The 13,017-nt window shown below is 41.9% G+C and overlaps 1 protein-coding gene across 14 annotated transcripts in view; it reads right to left on the reverse strand.

Moving 5' to 3' along the window:
* Window positions 1–13,017, reverse strand: part of CELF2 (CUGBP Elav-like family member 2) — a 452,584-nt gene that overhangs the window by 278,348 nt on the left and 161,219 nt on the right. For 3 of the 14 annotated variants that reach the window (XM_038740999.1, XM_038740998.1, XM_038740995.1), the window contains exon 1: window positions 12,029–12,353. The exons of 10 other annotated variants lie outside the window; for them this stretch is intronic. In XM_038740999.1, the coding sequence (XP_038596927.1) occupies window positions 12,029–12,102 (74 nt within the window). In that variant the 5' untranslated portion in view covers window positions 12,103–12,353. Of the gene's footprint in view, window positions 1–12,028; window positions 12,354–13,017 lie in introns of those variants that run through there. One more of the 14 variants, XM_038741001.1, reaches the window with a different exon arrangement.

Raw genomic sequence — 13,017 nt, forward strand, 5'->3', positions numbered from 1 at the left:
GGCCAGTTTGGCCCTTGGAGAGAGTAGTATTTTATTCTGTTTAACTGAAGCCCCATACACTTTGAGAATTGATTTCTTGTCAGAGTAATGCACTGAAGCCAGCAATGATAGACAAGATTCTGGAAACTATCCAATCTCCAAATTCCTTTTTTCTGCTCAAATATCTTTCAAAAGAAAGAACCGGGGTTGTGGGTCGGTGTAGTCAGTCACCTAGTTGTGGTGCTTGGGTCAGAGTCATGGTAGCTGTGTTCACCATCGGGCTTCATTTGAGAACTTTTTTCCAGCAACTTGGTGATCTAGAAAACTATTTGGGAAGCATCACATACCATTCCCCCTACAGGTTGTTCTGACAAGCCCACACAATATGAACTATTTTCTTATAGCATTGGGGGAAAGTTAATTTTCACAGACACTCCTTTATATGGAACTGTGCTTCACTGGCAATTGGGAGACACCCATTACTGAGTTTACTCAGTTCTGCCTGTATTAGAGAGCATCTCCATGCGAGTCCATATACTGGTGTTCTTTCCCATCCATAACTGCCTATGATCACCAAATCCCTAGATTAAGTGCCCCCTCCTTTTTGGTGGAGTTAGGATTCTGATTATGAGAGAGGCGGTTTTCATATTGTGCAACTGATTTTCTCCCCATCAGAAAAATCACAATCTATTTCAGCTGGCATAGAGATGAGCTTTGCAGAATGTGCACATGGGGATACTGGATGAGGATATTGCTTTTGCATCACCCCTTCCCAGAATGGAAAGCATGATCACAAGTTCACAGCTGGGACACGGGCTGCATTTTATTTCTCAATCATTGTGCAGTGAAAAAAAAAAAGTTTTCATAACTCTTTCCTGAGGACTGAGCATTTTCTGAACGTTTATATGGTAGTAATACAGTTTTATGGGTCTTTGGCTGAGACTCTGAAGCATGAATGTTCCGAGAGAGAAAACATTAAATGGGGAGGTTATAAATGAAGCGCCACTATATCTCATACTCATAGGAAAAGGGGGTGAATCTTTGACTAGCTTTAGTACTAAGAAGCCAGGGCGGCATTTATGATGATGTAATTTCCTTCTCACCATTAGCCTCACAGTTTTCCTACTGGAAAAGAAAGATGAAGGTTTTAATATTTTACAAAGGCAAAAACCCACTACATTGCTGCTTCTCATAATTAACCAGTTTATCAGGGGATAAACACTGAAGAGACTAGTGGTATTCAGATTCCTTGTCCGATACTCTTATTCTTGGAGAACCATTGCTTGATTTGTCCACGTGAATATCCCCAAGTGTATTCTTCCAGGTGCCCCTTAAAACCTCTGCAAGAATCAATGAAGATTGGAATGATGAAAGTCACCTGTGCAAAACAGCATATAATTCAGGATCCTTGGAGGGGAAGAACAGAGGGGAAGCCTGGGAGCCGAGTTCCATCTGCTAGGAGTAGAAGGCAGGCAGAACCCACTGTAAAACACGTGGGATGCTGGGAAAACTTATGGCAGCTTTGGTCCTGCCTGGAGCCAAGGAAACCAAGGTCTGTTTCCTCCAGGCAGTAAATAACGAGCAGTTAATTTTAGGACTGTCATCTTTAATATATTTTTTTCTCTCTCTCCTTTAATGGATGTTGGTCATCCCACTCACCATCTTTTCTCCTTTTCCCTCCTGCTTCAGATTATGTGTTCCCCTTTGTTAGGGCCTGTGCCTGGATGACTATCCATTTTTCTCCATAGTGCTTAGTATCCTTTTGCCATGTGAAATGTTTACTAAATATTATATATTGATTGGTAACCCCCGGCACACATACTACCAGGCCATTCTTTCTGGCATGCAAACTTCAGTCTATATGCTGGCCCACTTCTTCCATCAGTGCTGGGGCCCAGGCTGCCCAAGGTACCACCCAGATTGCCACAAGATGTCTGCATGGAGATCGGGGGAGTACTGTTACAGCAGTTAATCCTGAAACCAGCTACAGGGGCTGAGATTCATCCTCCCAATGGAATACAGATAAAGAGAAACTGCATTGCCCAATTGAAATGAAATATTGAGAAACGATTTCTAAATTCTCCTATGGAGGTGGGGGGGACGGTTACCATGGAATGGATGAATGGGGGAGAGTCATGACACATTTTTCTCTTTTGCCACTCAAGGATAGTTCAGAAGTTATCCTTAAATACCAGGAATGACAGGTAAGTATACCCAGGTATCCTAAGGGCTCTGAAAAGTGAGAAGACATAACCCACCAAAGGATAAAAAATAATATTTCTCAGACACCTAGTAATTCTAATACAAAAAGAGTAAAATCTCAAGGGATCACGAGCTATGAAGAGAATTTCTGACAGAATTATGATAGGCAATGAGGAGAGAGTAGTTATTAACTCATCATTTATACCTCTGACTGGAGGATTGACCCTGGTGATACCAGGAGTCTGGTTACTTAAGGAGTTGAGTTGAGTAAGGATCCCTAGAGCTGGACTGGGATGTTGTGGGGACAATGAGAGTCACATATGTACAGCTACATAAACCGAATCACTGCTTTCTTTTCTTATTCCATTCAATCCATTTTATTCTTTCCCTAAGTTCTCCCAGCAATAACATGCTAGATCTGAGCCTGGCTCACTTCCTTTTCTCACTGCCACCGAGATCGGCATTCCAAGGAGAAAGACTGCTTGGCATGCTTATCTGTTCTGGTCATGCTAATTCTTCTTTATCTCACTTCAAGACCAGGCCTCCCCTGCCTCTTCCTCTGTTGCTCAGCTTTAAGCACTAGCCTCCTTCTAGGCTGGGGAATTCAGCCAGTGGATGGTTTTACCCAAGCTTTCTGAGCCAATGAAAATCCAGAAGGCAAACACAGACTGTGATTTAACAGGTAAGAATGAATTCAAATTGGTCCCTTGAGCAGGGTGGTGAATGCCTGGGAAATCCTCCCACACACTGGGGGATATTTCTGAAGGCTCCAGGGCTCTTCTGTGCAAGAGAGCAGTGTCTCCAACAAGAGTTTTGTTAGGACTCTCATCTCATCTTCAGTCAGACAACAGCAGGCAAAGCACTGTACCAAGTTCTCCGAGATGTACAGAAAAAGGAATTGCCCATGACTGCTTTCATTAGACTGTAAGCTCCTTACAGGCTGGGAATATGTGTTTTTGCCTCTGACATACTTTCCCAAATGGACAGAATAGCGCTTTACAGTAGTGGGCACTCAAAGATGATCACAAAGCCCTTCGGTGTTAGACTGTAACAGTAAATCTCCCTTGCCTGCTAGTTCCACCTAGGGTCTACAACTGGACTCAAAAATCAGGGGACATGATCCTCAGCTAGACTGCATGCTCCTTGTGGGCAGGGGACATATCTACCAACTCTGTTATACTGTACTCTCTCAAGTGCTTACTACAGTGCTCTGCATAAAGTTTTTTGTTCTCTTTTTAATGTTATTTGTTAAGTGCTTACCTTGTGCCGTTCACTGTACTAAGCACTGGGGTAGATATATGCTAACTGGATTAGACATAGTCCATGTTCCACAGTTTTAATCCCCATTTTACAAGTGAGGGAATTGAGGCACAGACAAATTAAGTGACTTACCCAAGGTCACACAGCAGAAAAGAGGTAGAGCTGGCATTAGAACCCAAGTCCTTCTGACTCCTAGGCTGAAAACCTATTCACTAGGATGTGCTGCTTCTCAATAAACAAATATGATTGATGGATTGTGGGCTCAATCAGCCTGTGAATCTGGAAAACATTGCCAATCTTCTCTGAACCTTCATTGCCTCCCTGGAAGTGATGTTAATACTCACAAACATGAGAATGGGAACATTTCTTTCTGCCAGATATTTTCAGAGATGAGTAATTTTTCAAATGTCCAATGGTAATGGTATATTGTATATATGTCATAACTTTGTACCCCCATTATATTAAGTTGTACAGATTAATTTTTAATTAATTTCAGGCTACCTTGGGTGCTCATTTAAAAACAGGACAGAGATCGTCCCATGCTCTCCTTCTGAGTAGCACCTCGGACGAAGATCGTTGGAGGTGAGAATGGCTGAAACGATCCAAAGACCCTTTCTGTATCTGAAGCATATAGGCAGCAGAAGAATTTAAGGAGGAAAAAAAAAGGAACTCATTCTGAATTCCGGAGGCTATCAAGGCTTCTCAGTCAGAATCCTTGCTAGGACTAGGGGAGGGAGATGTGAACAGTCCATCCTTAGCCTTAGTTCATAACAAGGGTCATACAACATTCCCCTTGAACCTGTCAGATGGGACTGGAATCGTGCTACTCTATCCTTTCTCCATGTAAGTACACTGAATAAATTAGGTTACCTCTGTAGTACTTGAAAAAAAAAGATTCTATGCTAGTTATTCATAACAAAATATCATATTGAACGAACTGCGATTAGCTTGTTACCTGGGTGTTGTAAGGTGAGTCGTCAGCATCACCCATAAGAGTGGGATCTTTTCGGCCGAGCTGAGATGCCGTAAATGTCAGGAAATGCAGCTGTGAGGATGGAGGTACTTGATTTACAGGGTCGTGGCATATCCAATCATAAAATCTCATCAGAAGAGACAAATTCTCTCTTGCTGCTTTAATTAAATAGGATTGAGACCCAGAAGTTGTATATTTCATACCATACTGCATTTTTGGGCTTATTTTTAAGTGGGTCCACCCACTGAGGAAATTCTGATTAATCTTCAGACCATATGATCATATTGACTATTTAAAACATATCCCTCAGGGTAAAATTCATTATTCTTGACTATTATCTTGAGGTGGGGAAAATTCATTCAAGCAATGAAAACATACCTCTAAAAACAACATTAAAAAATTACCCTTGGAAATCTAAAGGGAATAGGTCTTAATAATTGGATGATATGTAATGCCTTTGTAAATTGGCTCTGAGGCATTAATTTAAGTAGAGTAATTAAGATTTAACAGAAAACAGAAGCTACTTTCATATGTCATTTTGAAGGCCATATGATCACATTTTATTTATGAATGCTATAATTTTAATTACCTTTATTTTCCACATCAAACGTCTATGAAGAATATACTGCAAAATCTACTTTCACTTGTATAAATTTGTAAGATCAAGAAAGCCTATGGATGCAAAATTAAGCAAGTGTAAATATCAAGGGTACCTCACAAAGGGGCATTCAGATTGTAGAACTGAATTAGAGGGTCTAGAAATCAGTTTCGGTCATTTACCTATTCTTTTTGAAGGCAGATGGAACTCTCAAGATGTTTTCCCCCTAATATATAAACACACACACTCTCTCTCCGTCTCTACCTCTAGAGAAAGCTTGACATTTGAGTTACATAAAACTGAACTCCCAGAGGGAGATCTAAGGTTATAGCCCTACACATCTGGATTTGGGGCCTAAGAATATGAGATAGAACAATTAAATTGTGAAGAGATAACAGGAATAATTATTTTACAATTACCTGAGAGCACTGCACTTACCGCTCTAATGAGTTTTTGTTTCCCACTAAGATTTTTCTAGGGAAGCAGAGCTCCATTTCTCTTAGGTTTATCAAGTGGCTTCCATCACAGAACACCAAAACAAAAATTTTCTACATTCTTAACAATAAGCACACCATAGGATCTGATTGTTTCTAATTTTAGCATGTCTCCTGAATGAAGGAAGTCACTGAAACTTCTATGTAATGGTGCATAAACACTAATGAATAATAAAAATGCTTGGCAGCTCTCCCAATATTCCCCTCTCCCTCCCTCCCCCCACTGACTTGATGGGTCAGATGAGACCCACTGGACTTCATGACAAAATTCATGAATGAACCCCCCCCACACACACAAAAAAAAAAAACCCAAAAAACAAAAAAGCCATGATCAGCCTCCAAAGAAACCAGAATAGCATTTTACCACACTAGAAATAAACCATTTAGCTACTTGGAATATGTGGTAGCATGTCAATGACTTACTAATTTAGTCTCTTGGGAATCATTTCTTGTTGAATGCATTTCTTACATTCTAGGAATTTTTAAAACGTGGTGCTCTTTTCCATAGTTCTCTATCCATTTAATGTGATTTTTTTTTTCTAAAATAACATTCCTCCCTTGTGAAATTTGACCTACTGGGCCAAAACAAACTATCCAACAATAGGATCTATGCTGGAAGTGAATCCAAATATTTTAGATAATACAATAATGCCTTTATTTTTCTAGGAAATTGATGTGGGCTTGATTTTGATAAACCAAGTAAGAAAACAAAACCAAGAATCTCAAACAAACATAAACAAAGTTTTACGATTCAACTAACAAACAGGGGAGGGGACTTCAAAGAGGCTTTTTTATCTGAAACCCAATATATTGTTATTATGGTTGCCAGAAAAGCCACTTGGAGGAGCAAAACATGCTAAATGGACCCATGAAATCTTAATTACTAGGTTTATATCTGAAGATCCTTTTCCCTTTTTAGAGCTTTTTATCTTGTCTTTCTACAGTCTCCCTCCACCCCCTTTTTTTTTTGCAGCTCATCAACGGATGCCAAAGTAATCTCAATCAAGCAAACTATAATTAAGTAGCAACTCTCAACAATTAAAGTGATACCACTAGCCAGATCAAAGATAACATTAGTATTCCAAAATGCCAATAAGGGAGGAGGTTGTGGTCTCAAAAAACAGCTGATCCTACGATAAGCACTGTTAACTAAGAAATCCCACCTGAAAATGTGTTTCTCAAGTCTCCCAAAAGATTTGAGAAATAATTGTCAAGACATGCACAGCTCTAATTTGGGAGTCTTCCAATTTCCATTCCCTTTCACGATACCCACTTGAAACCAAGCTTCAGTGTGCTCTCTGAAATTTATTATTTGTAATTGCATTGTTTCAAATATATTTGAAATGCCTCATGAATAATGGAATCCATTACTTATGACACTGAGTCTTGCTAATGCCTTGTAAACCCAAATATGGTTTTAACTACAACATATTTTCAGTGGTTAATTAGCATAAGGATCATAAATGAATTTGACTCCACCTAGAAATAAAAGGGAAACAACTTCAGGACCGCAATCTTTTGCAAATAATAATGCGGATTTAACACAGTACCCAATCACTTTTACTTGGTCCCATTTTAGTACAGATGCAACTTCCTTGTCTTGCACTTTGAACAACAACTTCACTCACAAAATATTCAACTGATCAAAAGTTTATGGCTGAGCAAAATGAATTACTCTTAATTTCAATAATGTGGCAGAGTGGGATTAAATGGCTACATCCAAAGCACTTTCTGATGTGGGAAGAATCTTCAGTTCTAGGCTCTGGATCAAAGACCATATTTCTGAAGTCACTCCTTCAGGATTAAGTTATTAGCATTGTGGTTCAGTGGAAAGACCACATGGGCCTGGGAATCGGGGAACCTGGGTTCTAATCCGCCACTGTTCCATCACTTGTCTGCTGTGTGACTTTGGACAAGTCACAACTTCTCTGTGCCTCAATTTCCTCATCTGTAAAATGAGGATCAAAATATAATAATAATAATAATAACAATGATGGCATTTGTTAAAAAGGTACCATGTGCAAAGTACTGTTGTAAGCGCTGGGGAGGATACAAGGTGATCAGGTTGTCCCTTGTGGGGCTCACAGTCTTAATCCCCATTTTACAGATGAGGTAACTGAGGCCCAGAGAAGTTAAGTGACTTGCCCAAAGTCACAAAACTGACAAGTGGTGGAGCCGGGATTTGAATCCATGACCTCTGACTCCCAAGCCCATGATCTTTCCACTGAGCCACATCCCTGCTACAAAACTGTAAACCCCACCTGGGACAGGGATTGTGTCCAACCTCATTATCTTGTATCTACCTCAGTGTTGGTAGAATGCCTAGCCTATAGTAACCACTTATGTATCACCATTGTTATTATTATCCTGGTTTTCATATTTTCACTGACTTTTACAAAGTATTCATTTAAGGTAAAGTTCCTAGCTAGACTGTAAACTGAATGATGTTGACCCTCAGAAAGACATTGGTTTAAGTGAACAACTTGGTCCACTTCATGTTACTTTGGGAGGGAAGATAGAACCACAAAAGCACTACTTTGTTACAGGGAAATATCTTTGAATGAGGGTACTTTCAGTAGTGTTTGAAAACTAAAGTCTTATTTCAAGTTTTTGAACAATTCTTCTGAGTAGTTTTCAGAGTCCAGTCTGAGCAACTAATTGTTTCTGAGTCTTCAGTCCATCGTAGAGGCCATTTTCATTTGCAATTTCCTCAAGAGGAAAAAAAAAAATATTCCATTTTTTTTCCCCACATTTGAGGTGTTAGGAACATTTCTCAGACTGCTCACCTAGATCTAACCTGCAAAGGAACCAAAGTCAATGGTTTTTTTTTAAGTGAATCAATAGCTTCCATATTTCAAAATGGAACCCTTAAATATCCAGCACCTACTTATTTTTCACATGTAGATGGGTCTCTTATTTTCAACAAAAATAGAAAAAGGTTACATGACAGGTTAATTTTCGTACTGAGGTTACAGAACTAGGAAACATTTCAACTTATGGTGTAATAGTTTTGTACAACTGAAGAGACTCAGAAGAATTTACAGTTTACATCCTGGAAGACCAGTGAGCCATCCAGGAGAATCATTCCTTTCACAAACTATTTGTTCACCTACCTTGAGAGCTCAGAAAAAAAAAAAAAAATCACATCCTCCAAAGTTGGTTGATTGCGTTACGGAAACTGCCAGTCTCCCACTCTGGAAGCCTAAATCTACAGAAGCCACCATGCTTTTAAGTTTTTTTAAGAGACAAGCAGCTCTGGCAGATTGCAATCCGGTCTGAATGGCGATAAATGGACTGCATACGACAAACAGCCCTCTCCCTAAAATCATAAATCTACCCAGTTATTTGGAACTGAGAAGGCAATTTTTCTGGCAGGTTTTGACCACTTTCTCCTCAAACTAACAGCTAAATACAAGCTACGCTCTTACATGTTTTTTTTCAGTAGCCCAGAAGAGACCTGTTTTCACTGCGTCATTCTTTTTGGGTCGACAATCACGAGTGCTTTAAATGAGTTAAATAAAATAGACAACCATTGTTTAAGAGCAAATTCCCTAAGAAATCATATTCACGTGTGCAGATCTTAGGCCTACCAACCAATAGATGACCCATTCTGAAAGCAAATTGGCTTCTGGATCCAAAGGAGATCGTCTGGGCTGAAGGAATATTTGTGGGGGCAGGGTGGGAAGGGACTCATTCTTAGTGCCGGGCAAAGCGTCTCCAAAGTGAAGGTACAAAGGCTTTATTCACAAGAACAGTTTGACATAGCACCCTCAATTACACACTAGGGAAAAATACAAGTTGAATTTTCATAATTCTCAAAGTGAAAAGGGTGAAATCTTCAAATTCATTTAATGGTCACTAGGTTCTTGGAGTTCATAAACATTTCATTACTGGGATTTCTATCTGCTGGCGAACAGATCAAAGCTGGTTGAAATTGTGGTTCTTTTCCAATAAATTGCTCGTTTGGTTTACAGGCTAAAGGCTCAATATAAAAACCTGAAAATGGCAAAGGACCCTATGGGTAGGGAAAAGGGAGAAAAATATATGCAAAAAAAAGAAAAAAGGATAGGGACCTCAAATATACACTTCGAATGATAATTAACCAAGATTTCTCAAAGAAAATGCCAAAAGGAAATTGAATATTGTAATTTGTTATCTGATTATCTGAACTGAGACAATGAACTTGATCATTTATACAGTTTGACATTCCTAATGATGGCTGAACAGGATTGTGTAAAAGGTGCTTGGTCACTCTTTTGAACAGATTCCACTCCAGTCTTGTTTTGTTTGTTTTTTTTAAATCTCAGCTGTTTGAAAAATTGGCTACCACTGAATCTCTCCCAACTCATCACACTTAACAGGCTAGGAAAAGGATCTAGCACCCTAGGGGAAGAGTTTGTTGCCCGCAAAATGGATCATAAAACCTTGAATTGTCTAAACGTGGGTGACAGAACTTGAAATGCTTCAAAGACCACTTAAAGACTTTTCAACCTTAGAGTGGGCAGAGTTTTCTTTGCATATGCACTATTACGGACACATAAGTGTGTCCCCCGAATCGGAACGGCCCCTGTCAAATCATATTGTTTCCTGATCAGGAATTTTAATAGGAGCAAAACTTCAGGGCAAAAACTGAAGCCGGTTCAAAAAAATCATATATGGGTTTAAATGGAATTCTAGACATAACAGTTTTCATCCCACTTTTTTCCTTCCACTCCTTTGATTATTTCCCCCTCTTTTTTCATTGATTGTCTCCCCCTTTTAGACTGTGAGCCCACTGTTGGGTAGGGACTGTCTCTATATGTTGCCAATTTGTACTTCCCAAGCGCTTAGCACAGTGCTCTGCACATAGTAAGCGCTCAATAAATACGATTGATGATGATGATGATTGATTCTCCTTTCACTCTATGCCTGGAGTGCCTGGAGGACCTGCCCCAAGCTCGTGACTTGGACAACGCCTGAGCTGATAAAAGAAACTTTCCCTTCGAGATTAATGAGGCAGACCTAAATGGGCCGTCTTTTCCTCGCTTTAGGAATTCCAGCGCTGTCCTCTTGCTCCCACGTTTTTTTTAAATCCAAACAAAACCCAAAATAAAAATTAAAAAGCCTCCAGGATTACACTCATGATGCTATTACCCCGTGCCTATGGGCTGGGCCCACCAGGTGACGTCCAAATTACCTTACATTTCGTGCACCTGGCTATTTTAATACTTTAAAAACGATCCCTCCTCCGGTCGGGGGATCAAGATTTTCAAATTCCAAGTCGGGCTGGTGGGGCAGTGTGGGGGGCGGTGGAGCGGGGGGAGGAAAAAGAAATGATTTAATGGGGAGGGGGTGAAAAGGATGCGGTAACAATGCCCGTGCACACCCAATTCGACACAGGAAAGCGCGCACCCCCGTGCACACACGTGCACAAACACACACATACACACATGTACAGGCGAGGGCGCACATATGTAGCAGATCTACCCTGGAATTCCCCGGGACGAGCGAGCAGGCGGGTAGAGGGGGAGGAGGGGGTCCCGGCCTGTCAATCAATCAATCGTATTTATTAAGCGCTTACTGTGTGCAGAGCACTGGACTAAGCGCTTGGGTATCAATCAATCAATCGTATTTATTGAGCGCTTACTGTGTGCAGAGCACCGGACTAAGCGCTTGGGAAGTCCAAGTTGGCAACATACAGAGACAGTCCCTACCCAACAGTGGGCTCACAGTCTAAAAGGGGGAGACAGACAACAAAACCAAACATGCTAACAAAATAAAATAAATAGAATAGATCAACCAATCAATCGTATTTATTGAGCGCTTACTGTGTGCAGAGCACTGGACTAAGCGCTTGGGAAGTCCAAGTTGGCAACATACAGAGACAGTCCCTACCCACCAGTGGGCTCCCAGTCTAAAAGGGGGAGACAGAGAACAAAACCAAACAAACTAACAAAATAAAATGAATAGATCAATCAATCAATCGTATTTATTGAGCGCTTACTGTGTGCAGAGCACTGAACTAAGCGCTTGGGAAGTTCAAGTTGGCAACATACAGAGACAGTCCCTACCCAACAGTGGGCTCACAGTCTAAAAGGGGGAGACAGAGAACAAAACCAAACATACTAACAAAATAAAATAAATAGATCAATCAATCAATCGCATTTATTGAGCGCTTACTGTGTGCAGAGCACTGGACTAAGCGCTTGGGAAGTTCAAGTTGGCAACATACAGAGACAGTCCCTACCCAACAGTGGGCTCACAGTCTAAAAGGGGGAGACAGAGAACAAAACCAAACATACTAACAAAATAAAATAAATAGAATAGATATGTGCAAGTAAAATAAATATGTACAAACACATATACAGGTGCTGCGGGGAAGGGAAGGAGGTAAGATGGGGGGATGGAGAGGGGGGCGAGGGGGAAAGGAAGGAAGGAAGGTCCTTTCCTCCCGCGCCCAAGGCCGGGGCGGCGGCGGCGACGACTCCGGGGGTCGGGAGGCGCGCCCCCCGGCCACGAGGGCTGCCCGGGACCTCGACTTACATTCGGTCGGACACGAGCAAGCGGCCGTCGACCATCATCTCCGGGAGAAAATCCAGCTTGAAGGAAGAAGTCATGGTCCGGTCGGCGCCGGGCTGGGCTGATTCCGCAGCTGGGGCTGCAACGGGGCCGGGGCTCGTGGTTGCACCGCTGCTCGCGGTTGCACCGGGGCTCGTGCTTGCACCGGGGCTCGTGATTGCACCGGGGCTCGTGGTTGCACCGGGGCTCCTGCTTGCACCGAGGCCGCCGCCGCCCGGGAGGCGGACAGGCAGGGACAGGTGCACGAGGCCTCCCCAAGGCAGCCACCCAAACCGGCAGTTGTCACATTCTCTCCCCCTCTTGTTTTCCTCCAATCCCCTCTGAAATCTACTGCTGAGGCAACTGTCTATAGAGCACCAGGTGCTGAAATAGGAGGCGGAGCTCCGGGCCCACTGCAGCTACGGTTTAACCCCTGCCCACCCGGCTGTGGGTTCGCCCAAAAGATGCCACCCCACCCCTCCCCACCTCCACCTGCCACCCCCCCAAAAAGAATCAGTGGGAGAGAAATAAACCCCACCGCCCTGGAGAGGACCCGAGAAGCGGCTGGAGGGAAGCTTAGTCACCTTCTCACATCATCCTCTTGCACTTCCAGAGAGCAACCCCCTAGAACTACAAATTAGTTTATTAAACCTTTCCACTAAAATCTTCATTTCAACTCCACAGCCTGCCGCTTCGAATCACCTGATATAATGGGGTTAGACTTAGTGCAACTTTGCCGTCAAGGTGAGAAAAAAAAAAAACACCCCACCAACAGCAACACATGCCCTCCCAAATCCAGCACAAAGTAAAACTCGCTATTTGGGTCACATTTAAATGTCTATCAGTAGGATATGCTGATCAATAATTTGGAAGATTTCCTGTTTTAATAACAGCCATACGTACCTCCCCAAATCCACGTCCGTATTTCAGAACTCGTCTTGGAATGTACGGAAAATATTTCTGCGCAAGTAACA

Source organism: Tachyglossus aculeatus, assembly GCF_015852505.1.
Source record: "Tachyglossus aculeatus isolate mTacAcu1 chromosome 12 unlocalized genomic scaffold, mTacAcu1.pri SUPER_6_unloc_1, whole genome shotgun sequence".
NCBI classification, from domain to species: Eukaryota; Metazoa; Chordata; class Mammalia; order Monotremata; family Tachyglossidae; genus Tachyglossus; species Tachyglossus aculeatus.